This window comes from Anolis sagrei, chromosome 6 (assembly GCF_037176765.1).
Source record: "Anolis sagrei isolate rAnoSag1 chromosome 6, rAnoSag1.mat, whole genome shotgun sequence".
Classification (NCBI taxonomy): Eukaryota; Metazoa; Chordata; class Lepidosauria; order Squamata; family Dactyloidae; genus Anolis; species Anolis sagrei.
The window spans coordinates 4,934,580-4,957,197 of NC_090026.1; the positions used below are offsets into that span (position 1 = coordinate 4,934,580).

General features: G+C 44.8%; 1 protein-coding gene across 1 annotated transcript; it reads right to left on the bottom strand.

Annotated features, from left to right (window-relative positions):
• Positions 1-8,471: 8,471 nt before the first annotated feature.
• BCL6B (BCL6B transcription repressor) lies at positions 8,472-22,360 on the bottom strand. The gene is made up of 8 exons (XM_060779859.2): positions 22,038-22,360; positions 18,529-18,750; positions 15,929-16,375; positions 12,142-12,197; positions 11,664-11,840; positions 11,281-11,411; positions 9,494-9,631; positions 8,472-8,772 (listed from the first exon to the last, which is right to left on the bottom strand). Exons 1-8 carry the CDS (start codon positions 22,202-22,204, stop codon positions 8,641-8,643), a joined length of 1,470 nt encoding a protein of 489 aa, XP_060635842.2. The 5' UTR covers positions 22,205-22,360; the 3' UTR covers positions 8,472-8,640.
• Positions 22,361-22,618: the final 258 nt, after the last annotated feature.

Consider the following 22,618-nt stretch of genomic DNA (forward strand, 5'->3'; position numbering starts at 1 on the left):
CCGACTGACCTTCTTCTTGAATCGAGGACTAAAAATACAGACATGCAAACAGGAATTGAGAGGCGAAAGGGCTAGGAAAGCAGCCCTACTCACATTTTGCAAGGAGGGACATGTCGGGTGCATAATTACGGTGCTTCTGTCCTTGTGCTTTGCCACTCTGCTGCTGAATACGCATGCCCAGTGTGGAATACATCTTACCACATTAAAACAGTGGATGTTGCTCATAATGAAACATGCCGCATTAGCATAGGGTGTCTATGCCCTACACCACTGGAGAAATCATACTGTTCCAGTGGTTCTCAATCTGGGTTCCCCAGATGTTTTTGGCCTACAACTCCCAGAAATCCCAGCCAGTTTACCAGCAAAAAAATCAGGGGACCCCAAGTTGAGAACCATTGGTTTAGATCAGTGGTTCTCAACCTGGGGGTCGGGACCCCTGGAAGGGTCGCGAGGGTTTTTTAGGGGGGTCGCCAAAGACCATCAGAAAACACAACATTTTCTGTTGGTCTTGGGGGTTCTGTGTGGGAAGTTTCGCCCAATTCTATCATTGGTGGGGTTCATAATTCTCTGATTGTAGGTGAACTATAAATCCCAGCAACTACAACTCCCAAATGTCAAGGTCTATTTTCCCCAGACTTTACCAGTGTTCACATTTGGGCATACTGAGTATTTGTGCCAAGTTTGATCCAGATCCATCATTGTTTGAATCCACAGTGCTCTCTGGGTGTAGGCGAACTACAACTCCCAAACTCAAGGTCAATGCCCACCAAACCCTTCCAGTATTTTCTGTTGGTCATGGGAGTTCTGTGTGGGAAGTTTGGCCTAATTCTATCTTTGGTGGGCTTTTGAATGCTCTTTGGTTGTAGGTGAACTATAAATCCCGGCAACTACAACTCCCAAATGTCAGGGTCTATGTTCCTTGAACTTCACCAGTGTTCACATTTGGCCATATTGAGTATTTGTGCCAAGTTTGATCCAGATCTATCATTGTTTGAGTCCACAGTGCACTCTGGATGTAGGTGAACTACAACTCCAAAACTCAAGGTCAATGTCCACCAAACCATTCCAGTATTTTCTGTTGGCCATGGGAGTTCTGTGTGCCAAGTTTGCTTCAATTCCATCATTGGTGGAGTTTGGAATGCTCTTTGATTGTAGGTGAACTATAAATCCCAGCAACTAGAACTCCCAAATGACAAAATTAATCCCCTCAACCCCACTAGTATTCAAATTGGATCCAGTGATGAAAATACATCCTGCATATCAGATGTTTACACAATAACAGTAGCAAAGTTGCAGATATGAAGTAGCAATAACAATAATTTTTTTCTTGGGGGTCATCACAACATGAGGAACTGGATTAAGGGGTCGTGACATTAAGAAGGTTGAGAACCACTGGTTTAGATGGTATTGCACTACCTGACATCCACACAGAGGTAGCAGCCTGTAATGAAAGGACCAAGGCAGTAAGATCTCTGGCCCATTCTCTATCCAGATATCAGCCAGCAAGCCAATACCTTAAATCAAGAAATAGCTTTCTAAGATCTACAGAGATACTTTTCCCTTGAGGCCCGTCTACATCCGGGAGTCAAAAGGCCCAAGGGCAATGACCCACAGCTGTTCATTTGAGATAACCCCCCCCCCTCCTCAAATGTATCTGCAGAGACTATGTTTCTGTACCACCAACACTTCAGCAAGCAAGAGTCCAAAAGTGGCAGGCGAAAAATCAGAATCAGTGGCTGATACCAGGTGATACACAGAAGACTGGGAGACTTGGAAGGCACTGAACAGGCTGCGCTCTGGCACCACGAGATGCAGAGCCAACCTTAAGAAATGGGGCCACAAAGTGGAGTGCACAGCATGCGAGTGCAGTGAAAAACAAAGCACAGACCACCTATTACAATGCAGTCTGAGCCCTGCCACATGCACAATCGAGGGCATTCTCACAGCAGCATCAGAAGCACTTCAAGTGGCCAGCTTGTGGTCAAAAACATTTGGCATCATGCCAAGATTGTAACTTTGTGTTTTAAAATACAATATAGCTGTACCCTCAATTCGCTTCTGTGTTTTTTGTGTGTGTGTGTGTGTTTTTTATCTGTTTGTTTGTTCTGTTAGAAATGTAATACAATGTTCTGGTTGCAGATGACACGATAAATAAATAATTTGCTTCTGACACAATAAATAAATAAGAGCATATGGATGTAATGCGTACATATGGCAAATGGATGTCATGCATGCTGAACTGGTGCCTGGCCGCTGTGACGGTCTGGATGAGGGCGAACAAATTGAAATTGAATCCAGACAAGACAGAGGTACTCCTGGTCAGTCGCAAGGCCGAACAGGGCATAGGGTTACAGCCTGTGTTGGATGGGGCCACACTCCCCCTGAAGATGCAGGTTCGCAGCTTGGGTGTGATCCTGGACTCATCGCTGAGCCTGGAACCCCAGGTTTCGGCGGTGACCAGGGGAGCATTCGCACAGCTAAAGCTTGTGCGCCAGCTGCGCCCGTACCTTGGGAAGTCTGACTTGGCCACGGTAGTCCACGCTCTGGTTACATCCCGTTTAGACTACTGCAACGCTCTCTACGTGGGGTTGCCTTTGAAGACAACTCGGAAGCTCCAACTAGTCCAACGCTCGGCAGCCATGATTTTAACAGGAGCGGAGCGCAGGGAGCATACAACCCCCCTGTTGCGCCAACTCCACTGGCTACCGATCTGCTACCGGGCTGAATTCAAAGTGCTGGCGTTGGCCTTTAAAGCCCTAAATGGTTCCGGCCCAAGCTACCTATCTGACTGCGTCTCTGCCTATGAACCCACCAGGAGTTTGAGATCTTCCGGGGAGACCCTGCTCTCGATCCCGCCTGCTTCTCAAGCTCGGCTGGCGGGGACGAGAGATAGGGCCTTTTCTGTGGTGGCCCCCCGGCTTTGGAACACCCTCCCCATAGAGGTACGATCAGCCCCTTCGCTGATGGTGTTTCGGAAAAGATTGAAGACATGGATGTTTAAACAAGCATTCGGTTAATCCGTTGTAACGAATTGTGATGACTAAGGATTGGTTATACACGGACGATGAATTTTGGATTACGATTCCAGTTATGAGATGCATAGGATTGTTATTGGTGGCCCAATAATTTGTACTGTATATGTGTTTTATGCTTTTAACTGAATATTGTTTTTTAAATGTTGTAAACCGCAATGAGTCGCCGATTTAGGCTGAGATATTAGCGGTATACAAGTGCATTAATAAATAAAATAAATAAATATAGTAGGTGTGAAGGGTAGACTGTAATGTTATTTTAACACAATGTAACAATATATAAAACTAAGATAAATATAAAAAATAATATAGGAAAATAATATAAAACATAAATAAAAATTATAAAAATATAAAAATAAAACGTAAAAAATGTAAAACTATAAAAATATTAAAAAATGAAAAACAGGAAAATAATATAAAATATCTATATTTATAATAATGTAATGTTCGTTTGTGGGATTAACATAACTCAAAAACTACTGGACTAATTGACACCAAATTTGGACACGATACACCTATTGAGGCAACAAAACTCTGAAAAACACAGCGGAAAAGGCCTTAAAAAGCAAAAAACCACAACAAAAACATTACAACGCATGCGCAAACGCACATATACACAAATATATGCATGCATATATATACACACAAAACACATATACACAGACTGGGCCACAGCAATGCATGGCAGGGGACGGCTAGTATAAAATAAAAATATAAAAATAAAAAGTAAAAATATGTAAAACTAAGAAAAACATTTAAAGTAACATAGGAAAATAATATCAAATATCAATGTAAAAATATGTAAAATTATTAAAAATATATAAATAAAAAGTAAAAATAGATAAAACTGTGAAAATATGAAAAATGAAACAAAATAGAAAAATGTGAAATGTATAAGTAAAAATGAAAAATTGTAAAAATATTAAAATAAAATGTAAAACTAAGAAAAATATAAAAAGGAAAATAGGAAAATAATATAAAATATATGCAAATAAAATAAAAATATCCAAATTATAAAATATACTAAAATAAAATAAAATAGGAACCTATTATTTTATTGTATCCAGGAACATCCTGTATACAAATAAAATATAACATATGCAAATGAAGTCAAATATGCAAAAATAAAATGCAGAACATTAAAATATATCACAAAGATGAAATAGAAAAGACAGATCCTTTGCATTTTAAATTATAGGAATTCCATCTTGCTTGCTCTTGACCATGGATGTTTGACCAGCTATGCAGGGAAATTTCCCTTTTAGCGGTCAAGGGTCAGTTTGGAAGATGCTGGGTCAGAAGGAAAGAAATTGGGTCAATCCAAGATACTTGCAAACTTCAGGCTACAAGCCAAGACCCTTGTAGTGTCTCCCTTTGGCCACTAGTTGGAGCTCAAGTACATGCTGGTCTTAGTTTGCATCTCTGCATTGTATGAATGCAACTAGATCCAACTTTTCATTGCTATGGAACCCTGGGAGTTGTAGCTTGGTAAGGGCCCAGCACTGTTTGGCAGAGAAGGCTCAAGGCCTTATATAACTACAACTCTTAGGATCCCATTGCATGGAGCCATGACAGTTCAGGCATTCATTCAACCATCCTATGCTCTGGATGCCTGGGAGTTGTAGTTTGGTGAAGGCACCATCCTCTTTGACCGAGAAGGCTCAGGACTATACACACTGTAAATTGGTCACTATAGAAAAAAATTCCTTTTTAAAAAAGTAATGGCATAATTGGATTCTAGACTTGGAAGGGAACCCCAAGGGTCATCTAGTCCAGCTCTGAGGATGACCTGGGAAGGAATCTCACTGGAGCATTGCAGTGCACTCAAATAAATGGGAGTCACTCTGGACCGTGCCCTGACCTACAAGAAACACTGCCTGAATATCAAGCAAAAAGTGGGCGCTAGAAACAATATCATACGAAAGCTGACTGGCACAACCTGGGGATCACAACCAGACACAGTGAAGACATCTGCCCTTGCGCTATGCTACTCTGCTGCTGAGTATGCATGCCCAGTGTGGAACACATCTCACCACACTAAAACAGTGGATGTGGCTCTTAATGAGACATGCCGCATTATCACAGGGTGTCTGCGCCCTACACCACTGGAGAAATTACACTGTCTAGCCGGTATTGCACCACCTGACATCCGCCAGGAAGTAGCAGCCGATAGTGAAAGGAGCAAGGCAGAGACATCTCCAGCTCATCCCCTGTTTGGGTATCAGCCAGCACGTCAATGACTTAAATCAAGAAATAGTTTTCTAAGATCTACAGAGACACTTGCTGGAACACCTCAGCAAGCGAGAGTCCAAAAGTGGCAGGCTCAAACCCAGAGCCTCAATCAATGGCTGATACCCAATGAAAGACTCCCTCTTGGGCACACGGAAGACTGGGCAACTTGGAAGGCGCTGAACAGACTGCTAGTAATATGGGGACTGAGCGAAAATGTTATTTGTGGTCAGAATTCTAATTGTAGAAGGCAATGATCTCATATTCTTTTCAGGCAACCGTCCATAACACTGCCCCAGTTTGCAATCTCAGCCTTGAGACATTGGTCTGGACACAGAAGGCCGGATGCAGCTGGCGAGGAGACCTTTTGTTTGGAGAGGAAATCCCTGTCCGTCACGCTCTGGGTTTTTGGAGAAAGTACTATATAACGCTCAGGAAGCCTTTGAGGTGGGCAGAAAGTTGTATGTAGCGCAGCTGTGTGGCTCATTGTGAGTCATTTGGCAACCAGCACTGTCTGATTTGTCGTAGTCCATTTCTGCTTGGACTTTTCATTGCATCTACATTGTCAAATTAATTCAGTTTGGTCCCACTTCAGTGGCTTGATGCTGTGGAATCCTGGGATTTGCAGTTCGGTAAGGCACCAGTATTCCTGGGTGGAGAAGATTGAAAGACCTTGTCAAACTACAACTCCCATTATTCAATAGCACTGAGCCAATCAAACAACATTAATGTTTCCACTACCTGCTTCTTACAATTCTCTCATCCTGGGTACCCATCGTGCACAGATCTTCCAATAGCCAAGCAAAGGAGTAATGTGACCCACACGTTCTTGTGAAATACCCATTATTCTTGAAATTTTTCTCTGAGTGATACGACGATCGTCCTGAATCAATCTGTCAACCTTTTGCTTGTGAAACTCGGTGGTTGCTGTCACAGGACGTCCAACTCTTTGCTTGTCACACAAGTCAGATGTTCCCACCTCAATATCTTTAAACTTACTCGCCCAACGATGCACAGTACTCACATCAACACAATCCCCATAAACAGCTTACATTCTCTGGTGAATCTCCTTTGGGGTGACACCTTCTGCTGTCAAGAATTCAATGACTGCACATTGCTTAAGTCGCACTGACCAACAGTCTGCACAGGGTTCCATACTTTGCACTTTAACAACACAACCGTTCAATGCTAAGCGTTCCCACCAAAATAGAACTATAGAGGAGAGCCTACTGAACAAGCCAGTACCTGGCGCATACCAGTACCGCCATCTGTTGAGTTACGAAGGTGGAGGCATTACTTTTCATTCAACCCTCGTATATTTGCATATTTAGGTATATATTTGCATATTTAGGTATATATTTGCATATTTTGCAATGAGATATTTTGGAGATGAGCCTAAGTTTTAGTGTTAGCTGCTTTGAGTCTCCTTTGGCAGAGAAAAAAGGGGGAATAATAATAGTAACAGTAATAATAACAATTTTGGTATATTTGCACATAGGTATATTTGTATATAGGTACGGGGGTTGAATGAAAAGTAATGCCTCCACCTTCGTTACTTGGGTTTGGATAGGAATATTTTAATAATATTTGGCAGAGAAAAAGGGGGGGATATAAATACATAATAATAATAATAATAATAATATTAAATACATTTGGTATATTTGCATATATTTGCATATACATAATGAGATACTTTGGAACCAGACTCTAATCTAAACTGAACATTCATACACATAGGTCATTTTATACAATATTGTTTTAATAACGGTTATGTATGAAACATAGCTTGTGTACACTGAATCATTAGAAAGGGTCACTCTCTCAGCCACAAATGGGAACAAATAGTGTTGGGCCATATATGCTTCAAAGGCTAAGCTGTGCCCAGTGAACACATCTACACTATAGAACTATAGAACTGATGCAGTTTGAAACCACTTGAACTGCTTTGCCTCAGTCTTATGGAATAGGGCGAAAGTCCTTGCATAACTACACCTCCCAGGATCCCATAGTATTGCACCAGGTTCAAGTGGTGTCAAACTGCATTAAATCTATGGTGTAGATGCACCCTCGGTGGCTGACCCCGCTATACATACATCCGTTTCATCCCTTCCTTCCTTCCAGATACAGAAAAGAGGTTCCAGACCTCTTCTAGAATATTATTTATTGAAGGTTCCAGACCTCTCTTCTTCGTCAACTCAATTCCAAAACAGACATCCCAATACCTTTCCTGAAGGATCACAGAATGAGCAAAATTGCAAAGAGGAAGATGGGCAGAAATAGGAAAAAAAGCAGAAAAGGAAATATCATTATCATTATTATATGTGAAACACATGATTATAAAACAATAAATCCCCATTAATTTAGGGTTCACTGACCTGGCATGCTCCAGGCCTATTGGACTACAACTCCCATCATCCCTAGCAAGATTGGTAAGAGAATTATGGGGTATAGGTCAGTCCTGGGCAAACTTGGCCCCTCCCTCCAGATGTTTTGGACTTCAAGTCCCATAATTCCTAACAGCCTCGGGCTCTTTCCTTTTCCCCCTCCGCCGTATAAATCTTACCCCTGTTTTCATCATTTTGATGACCTCTAGACTGGACTGCTGCAATGCTATGGGCATGGGGCTGCCCTAGAAGACTATCCAGAAGCTGGTTTAGACACTACATTTCTGTAGTTATTTGTTGACCTCTAGACTGGACTGCTGCAATGCTATGGACATGGGGCTGCCCTAGAAGACTATCCAGAAGCTGGTTTAGACACTTCATTTCTGTACTCATTTGATGACCTCTAGACTGGACTGTTGCAATGCTATGGACATGGGGCTGCCCTAGAAGACTATCCAGAAGTGGTTTAGACACTTGATTTCTGTACTCATTTGATGACCTCTGGACTGGACTGCTGCAGTGCTATGGACATGGGGCTGCCCTAGAAGACTATCCAGAAGCTGGTTTAGACACTACATTTCTGTACTCATTTGATGACCTCTGGACTGGACTACTGCAGTGCTATGGACCTAGGGCTGCCCTTGAAGACTATCCACTTATCCGCTTAAGCAGCGGAGGGGGAAAAGAAAGGGGCCTGATGCTGTTAGGAATGATGGGACTTGAAGTCCAAAACACCCGGAGGGCTGAAGTTTGCTCAAGTCTAGACTACAATGACCATATAATGAAGTTGCAAACCTCTTTGCTCCTGAAGCATATCAAGCTTTATAGAGTTTTGATGCATTGGCTCTGCCAGCAGAGCTCTGCAAGTGCATCTGCACTGCGAAGGAATTGTGGGAGTTGTAGTTTGGTAAAGAACTCGCACTTTTGGTTGTCAAGGAAGGCCAAAGACCTTGCAAAACTACATCTCCCGGGATTCCAAAATGGGTTGCTGCACCTCAGCAAAGGGTGGCATACGGGCCATCCAGGACTTTGTAGCGCATCTTGGTGTTGGTGACGGCGCCGTGCTTCTGCCGCAGGTGAAGCCGGAGCTGGCTCTTGTGACGGAAGCGGATGTTGCATTTCTCGCACTGTTGGAAGAAGAGTCAATAGGGTTTGCAGGAAAAACTAGCGGTGCATCTACACTGCAGAATTAATGTGGTTTGACACATGGAGTCCCATGGCTCAATACAAATGAATTCCTGAGAGTTGTAGTTTCGCAAGGTTACAATCTCCTCTAGAGATTTTTCATCTGGCCATCTGTTGGGGGTGATTTGATTGTATCTTCCTGCATAGCAGGAGGGGATAAGACAGGAGGTCTCTTCTAACTCTATAAGTACATGATTCTAAAATCTTTAGTCTTCTTTTATTTGATTTGATTTGATAGCATTTTACATTGGCAGTCAAAGTGGTATTGTCCTCCATATTTGGTGCATTGGCATATCTTTGTTCCTAACAGTTCAGAGAGATAACCAGGCATACCAGTCTAACAACTGAGAAACCTAATTTGCCTTGCATGAATACTATTGGATGTTTACCACTAAAGAGAAGATCCACTAAATGAGTATTTAACTCTTCTCAAGAAGATCATACTTTACAAAAAGGTTATGATCATTCCAAATGGTGTGAATGCCAATTAATCTCCAAAAGGTCATGTTTCCAAAAGGCTTTGGAGATTCTGGTTTTCCAAAAGGTTGTGATCTCAAAGGACATCCTTTTCCCAAAAACAGTGTCGTACTAAATGAGTTTGAGATTCCTATTTGGTCCATACCCAACTTTAGGGTCATTTGAAACCCCCCCAACTGGACTCACCTGGTAGGGCTTCTCTCCAGTGTGGATGCGGATGTGGCTCTTGAGGGTCTGGAGGTGCCGGAAACGTGTCCCGCACGTCCCGCATGGATACGGCTTCTCCCCGGTGTGGATCAGGACGTGGGCCCGCAGGTGGGCCACCTGGAAGCAAGCATGGAAGCAAGCCATTGAGTAAGCAACCTGGGTATTCCAAGGTAAGAAAGTTGTATGTCATTGCCCACCTGGACAGTAGGTGGCGCTGTTGTGAAATGTGTTAAGTTTCAATAGGCTGATGAAGCATGTGCAAAGTTAACTTTTAAGCATTGTTTACTTTTTACATGTTTGGTTGTATGGATTTAATCTGAATTGTTTTTAATACTAATGATGTTTAATGCAGTTTTAATATTTGGGTATTTGTATATTTTAACTTGTATGATGATGTTTTTATGTTTATTTATTTGTCGTGTCAGGACAACCAGTCAAATTATATTACATTTTTAACAGAACAAAGAAAACAAACAGACAAAATACAAAATTTGTGAGTTTGGTAGTTGATTAGATGTCCTTTGGCCAGTATCTGGCCACTTGGAGTGCTTCTGGTGTTGCCGCAAGGAGGTCCTCCCTTATGCATGTGGCAGAGCTCAAGTTGCATTGCAGCAGGTGGTCAGTGGCTTGCTCCTCTCCACACTCGCATGTCGAGGATTCCACTTTGTGGCCCCATTTCTGAAGGTTGGCTCTGCATCTCGTGGTGCCAGAGCGCAGTCTGTTCAGTGCCTTCCAAGTCGCCCAGTTCTTCTGTGTGCCGAGGGGGGAAGCTCTCATTTGGTATCAGCCATTGGTTGAGGTTCTGGGTTTGAGCCTGCCACTTTTGGACTCTCACTTGCTGAGGTCTTCCAGCGAGTGTCTCTGTAGATCTTAGAAAACTATTTCTAGATTTAAGTCATTGACGTGCTGGCTGATACCCAAACAGGGGATGAGCTGGAGATGTCACTGCCTTGGTCCTTTCACTATTGGCTGCTACTTCCCGGCGGATGTCAGGTGGTGCAATACCAGCTAAGCAGTGTAATTTCTCCAGTGGTGTAGGGCGCAGGCACCCCGTGATAATGCGGCATGTCTCATTAAGAGCCACATCCACTGTTTTAGTGTGGTGAGATGAGTTCCACACTGGGCATGCATACTCAGCAGCAGAGTAGCATAGCGCAAGGGCAGATGTCTTCACTGTGTCTGTTTGTGATCCCCAGGTTGTGCCACTCAGCTTTCGTATGATATTGTTTCTAGCACCCACTTTTTGCTTGATGTTCAGGCAGTGCTTCTTGTAGGTCAGAGCACGGTCCAGAGTGACTCCCAGGTATTTGGGTGCACTGCAATGCTCCCGTGGGATTCCTGTTATAGTCGTTTTTATGTTAAACGACTATAACAACAAACAACAACAATAACAACAGCAACAGCAACTGGGATTCTTTGGCAATCTCCCTTCCAAGCCCTTCCTAAGGCCAACTGCACTTAGCCTCCAAGACCAGACAGGATGGGATACATTGGAAAGTTTGTTTACTTTTGCAGAAAAGCAAAAATACATATTTCCCTGTAGGTTGCTTTTCTGTGCAGAAAATACTTTTTTCTCCAAAGTAGGAAGTCTATCTGTGCAAATGCATTCATCCCAAATGGCACAGAATTGTGTCCTAACCTCACACCTGTCCCTATCCTTCCCAGTTGGGGTTTTCTGACATTTAGATCTTGCTTTCCCCATCTCTTTGCAGTGCATGGTATGCCTGGCTCCTTTGCAACGGTCCCCATATAAGCGCAATCTTTACCTGTACGAACCGGGATCCGCAGGTCTCGCACTTGTAGGGCTTCTCACCAGAATGGATGCGCAGGTGGGTTTTGAGATTGGCCGGCCGGTTGAACTGTGCCCCGCAAATGCCGCAGTGGTATGGCTTGTCACCTAAATGGGAACGGAAGGCGGGATGTGATGAAGGAATGGGAAACGGGGGACAGAGATGGGACAGAGATGTCCCTGCTCATGGCTCAAGGCTGGTCACAGCACAATTAAAACACACAAACATTGCAAGATTCTATAAACACACATATTAAAATGAAGTTCTATAAAAAAATACATATTAAAACCTTCCAAAACCAATGGGGATACCACCAATTGGCAGGTGACTTGAAGGCACACCTGTGCAAAATGACATACCTGTATGCAACGTCCGATGGCTTGCCAGGTTTCCTTTGTAGCGGAAGCCTGAGCTGCAGAAGTGACACTTGTATGGCTTCTCTAGGGAGTCATTGGTGGCTGTTGGGGGATTGGGCCCTCCAATACCTTCCTGAAGAACCGGCAGATCAAACTCCCCAAAGTGGTATGATCCCTGGCCTCGAGGAAGGTAAGATACAGAAGTGAGCTTCAGGTTGTCATTTCCAAAAAATAATCAAAACAACTTTCATTCTACACTGTGGAATTAATGCAGTTTGGTCCCACTTCAAATGCTATACTAGGAGTTGCAGTTTGGTGATGCACCAGAGGAAGCTGAAGACCTTGTAATAGTTATATGCACCAGTTCCAAAGACTTCTCAAAAGTTGGAACCCAACTTCAGGTACATAGAAGTCCTCAAGGTGACAAAGACTCCGATCATCCATTAAACAACCCATCATCCTCTTCTCTTCTGGGACTCACCAACACCAAATGAGTCTTGGTTGCAGACGGAACAGCGGGGAAGAGCCAAGGAAGTCCTACAGAAAGAGGAAAAAGAGATTTCTAACCCAGGAATAATGTAATTCAAGCACTCCACATAGACAGACATCTAGCCTAGGTATGGCAAACATTAGACTGGACTACTGTAATGCTACAGACACAGAGCTGCCTTTGAAGACTATCCAGAAGCTGGTTTTGATACTACATTTCTGTAGTCATTTCATGACCTCTAGGCTGGACTACTGCAATGCTACGGACATAGGGTTGCCCTTGAAGACTATCCAGGAGCTGGTTTAGATACTACATTTCTGTAGTAATTTGATGACCTCTAGACTTGACTACTGCAATGTTACGGATATAGGACGGGCTCTGAAGACTATCCAGAAGCTGGCTTAGATACTACATAGGGCTGCCTTTGAAGACTATCCAGAAGCTGGTTTAGATACTACATTTATGTAGTCATTTGATGACCTCTAAAGTGGACTACTGCAATGCTACGGACATAGGACTGCCTTTGAAGACTATCCAGCAGCTGGTTTAAATACTACATTTCTGTAGTCATTTGATGACCTCTAGGCTAGACTACTGCAATGCTACAGATATAGGTCTGCCCTTGAAGACGATCCAGGAGCTGGCTTAGATACTACATTTCTGTAGTCATTTGATGACCCCTAGACTGGACTACTGCAATGCTAGGGACAGTGGGCTGCCTTTGAAGACTATCCAGAAGCTGGTTTAGATACTACATTTCTGTAGTCATTTGATGACCTCTAAACTGGACTACTGCAATGCTAGGAACATAGGGCTGCCTTTGAAGGCTATCCAGAAGCTGGTTTAGATACTACATTTATGTAATCATTTGATGACCTCTAGACTGGACTACTGCTATGCTACGGACATAGGGCTGCCTTTGAAGACTATCCAGAAGCTGGTTTAGATATTATATTTCTGTAGTCATTTGATGACCTCTAGACTGGACTACTGCAATGCTAGGGACATAGGGCTGCCCTAGAAGACTATCCAGAAGCTGGTTTAGACACTTCATTTCTGTACTCATTTGATGACCTCTAGACTGGACTGTTGCAATGTTATGGACATGGGGCTGCCCTAGAAGACTATCCAGAAGCTGGTTTAGACACTTCATTTCTGTACTCATTTGATGACCTCTAGACTGGACTGCTGCAATGCTATGGATATGGGGCTCCCCTAGAAGACTATCCAGAAGCTGGTTTAGACACTACATTTCTGTACTCATTTGATGACCTCTGGACTGGACTGCTGCAATGCTATGGATATGGGGCTGCCCTAGAAGACTATCCAGAAGCTGGTTTAGACACTACATTTCTGCACTCATTTGATGACCTCTAGACTGGACTGCTGCAATGCTATGGACATGGGGCTGCCCTAGAAGACTATCCAGAAGCTGATTTAGACACTACATTTCTGTACTCATTTGATGACCTCTAGACTGGACTGCTGCAATGCTATGGACATGGGGCTGCCCTAGAAGACTATCCAGAAGCTGGTTTAGACACTTCATTTCTGTACTCATTTGATGACCTCTGGACTGGACTGCTGCAATGCTATGGATATGGGGCTGCCCTAGAAGACTATCCAGAAGCTGGTTTAGACATTTCATTTCTGTACTCATCTGATGACCTCTGGACTGGACTGCTGCAATGCTACGGACATGGGGCTGCCCTAGAAGACTATCCAGAAGCTGGTTTAGACACTACATTTCTGCACTCATTTGATGACCTCTAGACTGGACTACTGCAGTGCTATGGACATGGGGCTGCCCTAGAATCCTATCCAGAAGATGGTTTAAACACTTCATTTCTGTACTCATTTGATGACCTCTAGACTGGACTGCTGCAATGCTATGGACATGGGGCTGCCCTAGAAGACTATCCAGAAGCTGGTTTAGACACTACATTTCTGTACTCATTTGATGACCTCTGGACTGGACTACTGCAGTGCTATGGACCTAGGGCTGCCCTTGAAGACTATCCACTTATCTGCTTAAGCGGCGGAGGGGGAAAAGAAAGGGGCCTGAGGCTGTTAGGAATGATGGGACTTGAAGTCCAAAACACCCGGAGGGCTGAAGTTTGCTCAAGTCTAGTCTACAATGACCACATAATGCAGTTTCAAACCTCTTTGCTCCTGAAGCTTATTAAGCCTTATAGAGTTTTGATGCATTGGCTCTGCCAGCAGAGCTCTACAAGTGCATCTGCGCTGCGATGGAATCGTGGGAATTGTAGTTTGGTAAAGAACTGGCACTTTCTGTCAGGGAAGGCCAAAGACTTTGCAAAACTACAACTCCCGGGATTCCAGAAGGCTATCCAGAAGCTGGTTTAGATACTACATTTATGTAATCATTTGATGACCTCTAGACTGGACTACTGCTATGCTACGGACATAGGGCTGCCTTTGAAGACTATCCAGAAGCTGGTTTAGATATTATATTTCTGTAGTCATTTGATGACCTCTAGACTGGACTACTGCAATGCTAGGGACATAGGGCTGCCCTAGAAGACTATCCAGAAGCTGGTTTAGACACTTCATTTCTGTACTCATTTGATGACCTCTAGACTGGACTGTTGCAATGTTATGGACATGGGGCTGCCCTAGAAGACTATCCAGAAGCTGGTTTAGACACTTCATTTCTGTACTCATTTGATGACCTCTAGACTGGACTGCTGCAATGCTATGGATATGGGGCTCCCCTAGAAGACTATCCAGAAGCTGGTTTAGACACTACATTTCTGTACTCATTTGATGACCTCTGGACTGGACTACTGCAATGCTAGGGACATAGGGCTGCCTTTGAAGACTATCCAGAAGCTGGTTTAGATACTACATTTCTGTAGTCATTTGATGACCTCTAGGCTAGACTACTGCAATGCTATGGACATAGTGCTGCCCTTGAAGACTATCCAGAAGCTGGTTTAGACACTTCATTTCTGTACTCATTTGATGACCTCTAGACTGGACTGTTGCAATGTTATGGACATGGGGCTGCCCTAGAAGACTATCCAGAAGCTGGTTTAGACACTTCATTTCTGTACTCATTTGATGACCTCTAGACTGGACTGCTGCAATGCTATGGATATGGGGCTCCCCTAGAAGACTATCCAGAAGCTGGTTTAGACACTACATTTATGTAATCATTTGATGACCTCTAGACTGGACTACTGCTATGCTACGGACATAGGGCTGCCTTTGAAGACTATCCAGAAGCTGGTTTAGATATTATATTTCTGTAGTCATTTGATGACCTCTAGACTGGACTACTGCAATGCTAGGGACATAGGGCTGCCCTAGAAGACTATCCAGAAGCTGGTTTAGACACTTCATTTCTGTACTCATTTGATGACCTCTAGACTGGACTGTTGCAATGTTATGGACATGGGGCTGCCCTAGAAGACTATCCAGAAGCTGGTTTAGACACTTCATTTCTGTACTCATTTGATGACCTCTAGACTGGACTGCTGCAATGCTATGGATATGGGGCTCCCCTAGAAGACTATCCAGAAGCTGGTTTAGACACTACATTTCTGTACTCATTTGATGACCTCTGGACTGGACTACTGCAATGCTAGGGACATAGGGCTGCCTTTGAAGACTATCCAGAAGCTGGTTTAGATACTACATTTCTGTAGTCATTTGATGACCTCTAGGCTAGACTACTGCAATGCTATGGACATAGTGCTGCCCTTGAAGACTATTCAGGAGCTGGTTTAGATACTACATTGCTGTTTTTTCCAACCTGCGAAGGATGCTTTGTCCCATTCCAGAGGTGTTTCTACCCGTATCCGTGTGGGTAAGGGATGTTGGGGGGTCCAGCCTCCCTTCCTCCTCCTCCTCCTCCTCCTCCTCCTCTTCATGCAGCCTGGAGTTCAGGATGATGAACCTGTACTTCTTCCAGTGGCAAGCCTTGGGGTCAGGGGTGCTGGACCCCCGAGGTGACGCTGGCCGGCCCGGAGGAGACTGACCCCCGTTTCCAGGGGAGAGAAGGGACCCCAATGGCTTGTCTTTGGGACTGTAGGATATGGCGGGCAAGGTAGTGGTGATTGCAGCCGGAATGGGACCATCTGGCGCCTGTCTTTGATAAACGGCAGCGGATGAGCCTTCTTCTGTGCCTTCTACAGCATGGAAATCATGGTGGAGGAAGGCGGGTGCCGGAGGGGCCAATAAAGAGTTGACACAGTCATAGCTGCAAGAATCAGAGAGAAATCAATGGCATTGTTATCTCTGGTAGCACTATTACTCCACATCGTCTCCAGTATCTCCAAGCAGTGTCCGCTCCAGGCTTTAGTCAGAACTCCAAATAAACCATCCAATGTGCTGAACCAACTCCTCAAACAATAGTCATGAAGCTGCAAAGTCAGTGGCCCCTGGGTTGCTGCTGCTGCTATTATTATTATTATTATTTGAAACACAACAAAATGAGTCCACAGGAAACAAAATTGTGGACTGTCTACAGATGTGGACTGTCTACAGACATCACATGCAACTCCTGGAACGATTCCATCAATGTTGCCCCCGAAAAATCCTGCAAATCTTTTGGGAAGACAAGCAAACAAATGTCAGCGTGCTGGAAGAAGCAAAGACCACCAGCACTGAAGCAATGGTCCTTGGCCATCAACTCCGGCCACATTGTCCAGATGCCCGACCACCGTCTCCCAAAGCAGTTGCTCTACTCCAAACTCAAGAACGGAAAACAGAATGTTGGTGGGCAGGAAAAGAGATTGCAAGATGGGTTCAAAGCCAACCTTAAAAATTCAGGCATAGACACTGAGAACTGGGAAGCCCTGGCCCTTGAGCGCTCCAGCTGGAGGTCAGCTGTGACCAGCAGTGCTGTAGAATTTGAAGAGGCAAGAATGGAGGGCGAAAGAGGGAAACATGCCAAGAGTAAGGCATGTGAAGCCAACCCCAACCGGGACTGCATTCCATCTGGAAACCGATGTCCTCACTGCAGGAGAAGATACAGATCAAGAATAGGGCTCCACTGTCACCTATGGACCCACTGCCAGGACACCAAACTTGGAGGACAATCGTACTCGGACTATGAGGGATCACTTAAGTAAGTAAGACCCCCCCCCCCCCCCAAAAAGAGCTTCTCTATTGCATGACAAACACATTGACTAAAGGATTGCAACTCTGAGATTCAGCTCATTTTTGGAATAATATTTTGGGTGGTATTGTCAAAACGTCATCATTATCAACAACAACAACTTTTGACTTGGGGATTACAACTCTAAGATTCGGAGCATTTTTGGAAGGAGATTTTGGGTGGTATTGCAATAAAAACAAAACCTGCATCTCATGATAGTTATGCATATTAGCTGGGGGATTCGGGGAGCTAACGTGGCATCGTTGTTTGAGTGTTGGAGACTAGGGGAGCATTTGCACAGCTAAAGCTTGTGCGCCAGCTGCGCCCGTACCTTGGGAAGTCTGACTTGGCCACGGTACTCCACGCTCTGGTTACATCCCGTTTAGACTACTGCAACGCTCTCTACGTGGGGTTGCCTTTGAAGACAGCTCGGAAGCTCCAACTAGTCCAACGCTTGGCAGCCATGATTTTAACAGGAGCAGAGCGCAGGGAGCATACAACCCCCCTGTTGCGCCAACTCCACTGGCTACCGATCTGCTACCGGGCTGAATTCAAAGTGCTGGCGTTGGCCTTTAAAGCCCTAAACGGTTCCGGCCCAAGATACCTATCTGACTGCATCTCTGCCTATGAACCCACCAGGACTTTGAGATCTTCCGGGGAGACCCTGCTCTCGATCCCGCCTGCTTCTCAAGCTCGGCTGGTGGAGACGAGAGATAGGGCCTTCTCGGTGGTGGCTCCTCGGCTGTGGAACGCCCTTCCTACGGACATTAGACTAGCACCATCTCTAATGGTATTCCGCAAAAAGGTGAAGACCTGGATGTTTGTGCAGGCGTTTGAGTAATTTAGTGCAATCTGGTAATGGAACATAGGAATGGAACAATGGACGACGAACTTGGACTACGCTTGGATGATGAGAAGATTGGGTACGGTTGTTTTTTGTAATAATTGTGCATTGTAATTGCTTATTGGTAATTTATGGATAATGTGTTAAGTCAATTGTTATATGTTGTATGGAACCGCTGCTGTTTCTACTGTTTTTACTGTTTGTGAACCGCTGTGAGTCGCCTTCGGGCTTGAGATACAGCGGTATATAAGCAAAGTAAATAAATAAATAAATAGGGTCTGAATGTCCATTTGATCATAAAAACCCATTGGGTTGCCTTGGGGTTGGCATAAATTGAAAACGGCACAAGTGCACAAACCAACAAAGATCCTAAACATTGCTCCTGCCGCCCCAACTCTGATGCCCATACCTGGCTTGGATGAAGCGATGGCAGCTTTCGGCCACATGTTCCATCTGCAAGTAGGACGCGGCAGCCAGGACGGCCGGCACGGTGCCCGGGGTGAGGAGCAGGCGAGACGTGTACATGAAGTCCAGGATGGCCTGGAATCCGGCCGGTTCAATGGAGCTGGGGAGGGTCAAGACGCTCACTTGGTGGCCCCCTTGGCCCAAGAAGATGGAGTAAAAGAAGCCGCTGTTGGGGAAGGAAGGACAGAAGCATTGGTCAAGGCGAGAGATCCACAAGCCAAGGCCGGTTGACATTTTGCAGGTGCAAAGCAGGACATGGGAGCCACGTCACAGTGACAACAAAAAGGTATTAATATGGAAGCGCCAACAAGCATATTATTTGAGAACACAGAAATGCTGGACCACACCAACAACCACCATGTCAGACTACACAGAGAAGCCATTGAAATCCACAAGCATGTGGACAATTTCAACAGAAAGGAAGAGACCATGAAAATGAACAAAATCTGGCTACCAGTATTAAAAAACTCTAAAATTATAACAGCTAAACAACAGAGAGGAAAAAACCAGGCACAGATTAACACCTCCCAGGAACAGATTTTCCCAGGCTCAGGCAGACCTTCAAATGCTAATGAAGGTGATCAGCTAAACATTCACACCTAACTGCAGCAGGGAAGAGCTCCTTGCCCCACCCCAGCCATTCCACAGATATATAAACCCATTTTTCCTACTTCCAACAGACCTCACACCTCTGAGGATGCTTGCCATAGATGCAGGCGAAACGTCAGGAGAAATGCCTCTAGAACATGGCTCTATAGCCCGAAAAAACCCACAAGAACCAAGTTAGGGGAGGTTTCTGCAGTCTGTTTTGGACTGAGCCAACTGTTTTCTTGTCCTGCAGAGTGCAAAGATTTTCTTTGCAGTAATTGAAGCAAGCTGAGGACCAAGGAGGAAGGCGGAAAGAGAAACCAGGACATTTTTACAGCAGATAGGAAAAATAGAACACCAACTGGGGCAACTACGGGGTGTATAAGGCCTCGAGAGGACCATAATGGGAAGGGAACCACAATCCCCAGGATGTTCTCAAACATTTAAAGCCATGGAGTCCTTTCTGAAGTCCTTGAGGGGCCCCAAGAAACTTTTGGACACGGAAGCCACATCGCATTTTAAAATTTGACAGTATTTCAGCGGAATACCCCAGGGCCATCCAGCCTTTGCAATAATAATAATAATAATAATAGGTGTAACCCAGGGGCCACCCAGTGCAACTAGTTTCAGCCATGCAGTAAAAGCACAAATCAAAGCACCCACAATAGATGGCCACCAAGCTTTTGCAATAATATACTACCACTACTACCACAACTGCTGCTGCTACTACTACTACTACTACTACTACTAATAATAATAATAATAATAATAGTAAAAGCAACCCAGGGGCCACCCAGTTCAATCTGCTTCTGCCATACAGTAAAAGCACAAATCAGAGCATCCTGAACAGATGATCACCCAGTCTTTGCAATAATAATAATAATAATAATAATAATAATAATAATAGGAGCAACCCAGGGGCCACCCAGTCCAACCTGCTTCTGCCTTGCAGGAAAAGCACAGTCAAAGCACTCCCAACAGATGGCCATCCAGCCTTTGAAATAATAATAATAATAATAATAATAATAATAATGATGATGATGACTCTGGCACAAGCCAGTCAAGGTGGTCCCAGTGGTGATCGGCACACTGGGTGCAGTGCCTAAAGACCTTGGCCTGCACTTAAACACAATTGACGCTGAAAAAATTACCATCTGCCAGCTGCAAAAGGCCACCTTGCTGGGATCTGCACACATTATTCGCCGATACATCACACATTCTGAGACACTTGGGAAGTATCTGACGTGTGATCCAAGAGTGATCTTGTCTGCTGTGGACTCATCTTGTTGTGTTTCAAATAATAACCATAAAAAAAATTAACTCATCAAATTACTCTGGGACTTCCGAATTCAGACTGACAGTGTTTTGGAGTACAGTACTCCTAACCTCACAATTGTGTTAAAAAAACAAAGTATGGATTGTCGATGTTGCAATCCCAGGGGACAGCAGGATTGAAGAGAAACAACTGGAAAAGCTGACACGATATGAGGATTTAAAGATCGAACTGCAAAGACTCTGGCAGAAGCCTTTCAAGGTGGTGATTGGCACACTGGGTGCAGTGCCTAAAGACCTCGGCCTGCACTTGAAAAACACAATCGGCGCTGACAAGATTACCATCTGCACGCATTATTTGCTGATACATCATACAGTCCTAGACACTTGGGAAGTGTCCGACGTGTGATCCAATACAACAGCCAGCAGAGTGACCTTGTTTGCTGTGGATTCATCTTGTTGTGTTTCAAATAATAATAATAGTAATTATGATAATAATAATAATAATAATAATAATAATAATAATAAGAAGAAGAAGAAGAAGAAGAAGAAATGCAAAGAGACAGAATGGGGGATGCCTGGCTCGAGAGCAGGACGTGTGAAAAAGATCTTGGAGTCCTCGTGGACAACAAGTTAAACATGAGCCAACAATGTGATGTGGCGGCAAAAAAAGCCAATGGGATTTTGGCCTGCATTAATAGGAGCATAGTGTCTAGATCTAGGGAAGTCATGCTCCCCATGCTCTATTCTGTTTTGGTTAGACCACACCTGGAATATTGTGTCCAATTCTGGGCACCACAATTCAAGAGAGATATTGACAAGCTGGAATGTGTCCAGAGAAGGGCGACTCAAATGATAAAGGGTCTGGAGAATAAGCCCTATGAGGAGCGGCTTAAAGATCTGGGCATGTTTAGCCTGAAGAAGAGAAGGCTGAGAGGGGATATGATAGCCATGTATAAATATGTGAGAGGAAGCCACAGGGAGGAGGAGGGAGCAAGCTTGTTTTCTGCTTCCTTGGAGACTAGGACGCAATGGAACAATGGCTTCAAACTACAAGAGAGGAGATTCCACCTGAACATGAGGAAGAACTTCCTGACTGTGAGAGCCGTTCAGCAGTGGAACTCTCTGCCATGGAGTGTGGCGGAGGCTCCTTCTTTGGAAGCTTTTAAACAGGGGCTAGATGGCCATCTGTCAGGGGTGATTTGAATGCAATATTCCTGCTTGGCAGAATGGGGTTGGACTAGATGGCCCATGAGGTCTCTTCCAACTCTTTGATTCTAAGAAGAAGAAGAAGTAACCCAAGGGGCCATCGAGTCCAACCTCCTTCTGCCTTGCATGCACACGCACATTCAATCCTCTCCTAAGGCTAAATTCACAGCAAGGAAAGCTCCAAGATGAAATGCACAAGTATTTTGGACTTGCTTTGTCTCTTGCTGCAAGTAAGGCCACTGCTGTGATGCTTTACCCTAGCCACCAGCCATATGGGCTCACTTGCCCCATGAAGACCACCACTGAGAAGGTTTGCATGCCCATCCAGAACAGCTGGCATGCCAATCAACCTGGCAGGGTTAGTACTACGTCCCGCTCTCTTACCTGCAGGCGGTCAGGACGGCTTTGTGGGCATGTAGTGGGCACCCTCCAACTCTTAAGGTGACATCGGTCAGGATGCATCGCTTGCGCAGTTCGTTCAGGTTCATCAGGACGTCACTGGAGTGGCGGGTGAATTCCCGAACGTAGCTTTGGTCGCCTGGGCCAGCCATGGCACCTGTCTGCTGAACCAATGTGGGGCCCCTTGGGCATCCGTCCCCTGCCAGCAGGTGTGGGGCCCCTTGCGGGTGAGGGGGTCCCAAACCCAGCTGGAACCCCCCTTGTCCCTTGAGAAGCCCCGATGCTCCTGAGAACCAGCCTCAAAAGCCAGGCGGGCCAGGGAGGGCCTTTTATAAGGTCGGGTCCAAACAGTAAAGGAAATGGTGTAATTCACATCCTTCCTATCTTCCTTTGAGCTCAGCCGTCAAGGGAAGGACGGAGGGGGCAGCCGAGCCGTGGATTTAATTATAGAGCTTTCAGGAAGAGAAAGACCCATCACTCACTTCGAAACCAGGAACGTTTCCAGCTCGGCAACCTTGCCAGTTGAAACATCAATAGTGTTAAGAGGGGACCCCAAAGGCCATCCA

Bases quoted from the DNA above. Each gene is read 5' to 3' on its own strand.
- BCL6B (XM_060779859.2), bottom strand. From the start codon at position 22,204: ATGGCTGGCCCAGGCGACCAAAGCTACGTTCGGGAATTCACCCGCCAC. The intron at 9,632-11,280 runs GTAAAGATTGCG...GCTTGCTTCCAG, and splicing joins GCGGATCCCGGTTCGTACAG to GTGGCCCACCTGCGGGCCCA. The intron at 8,773-9,493 runs GTGAGTCCAGTT...TTCTTCCAACAG, and splicing joins CTGGAGAGAAGCCCTACCAG to TGCGAGAAATGCAACATCCG.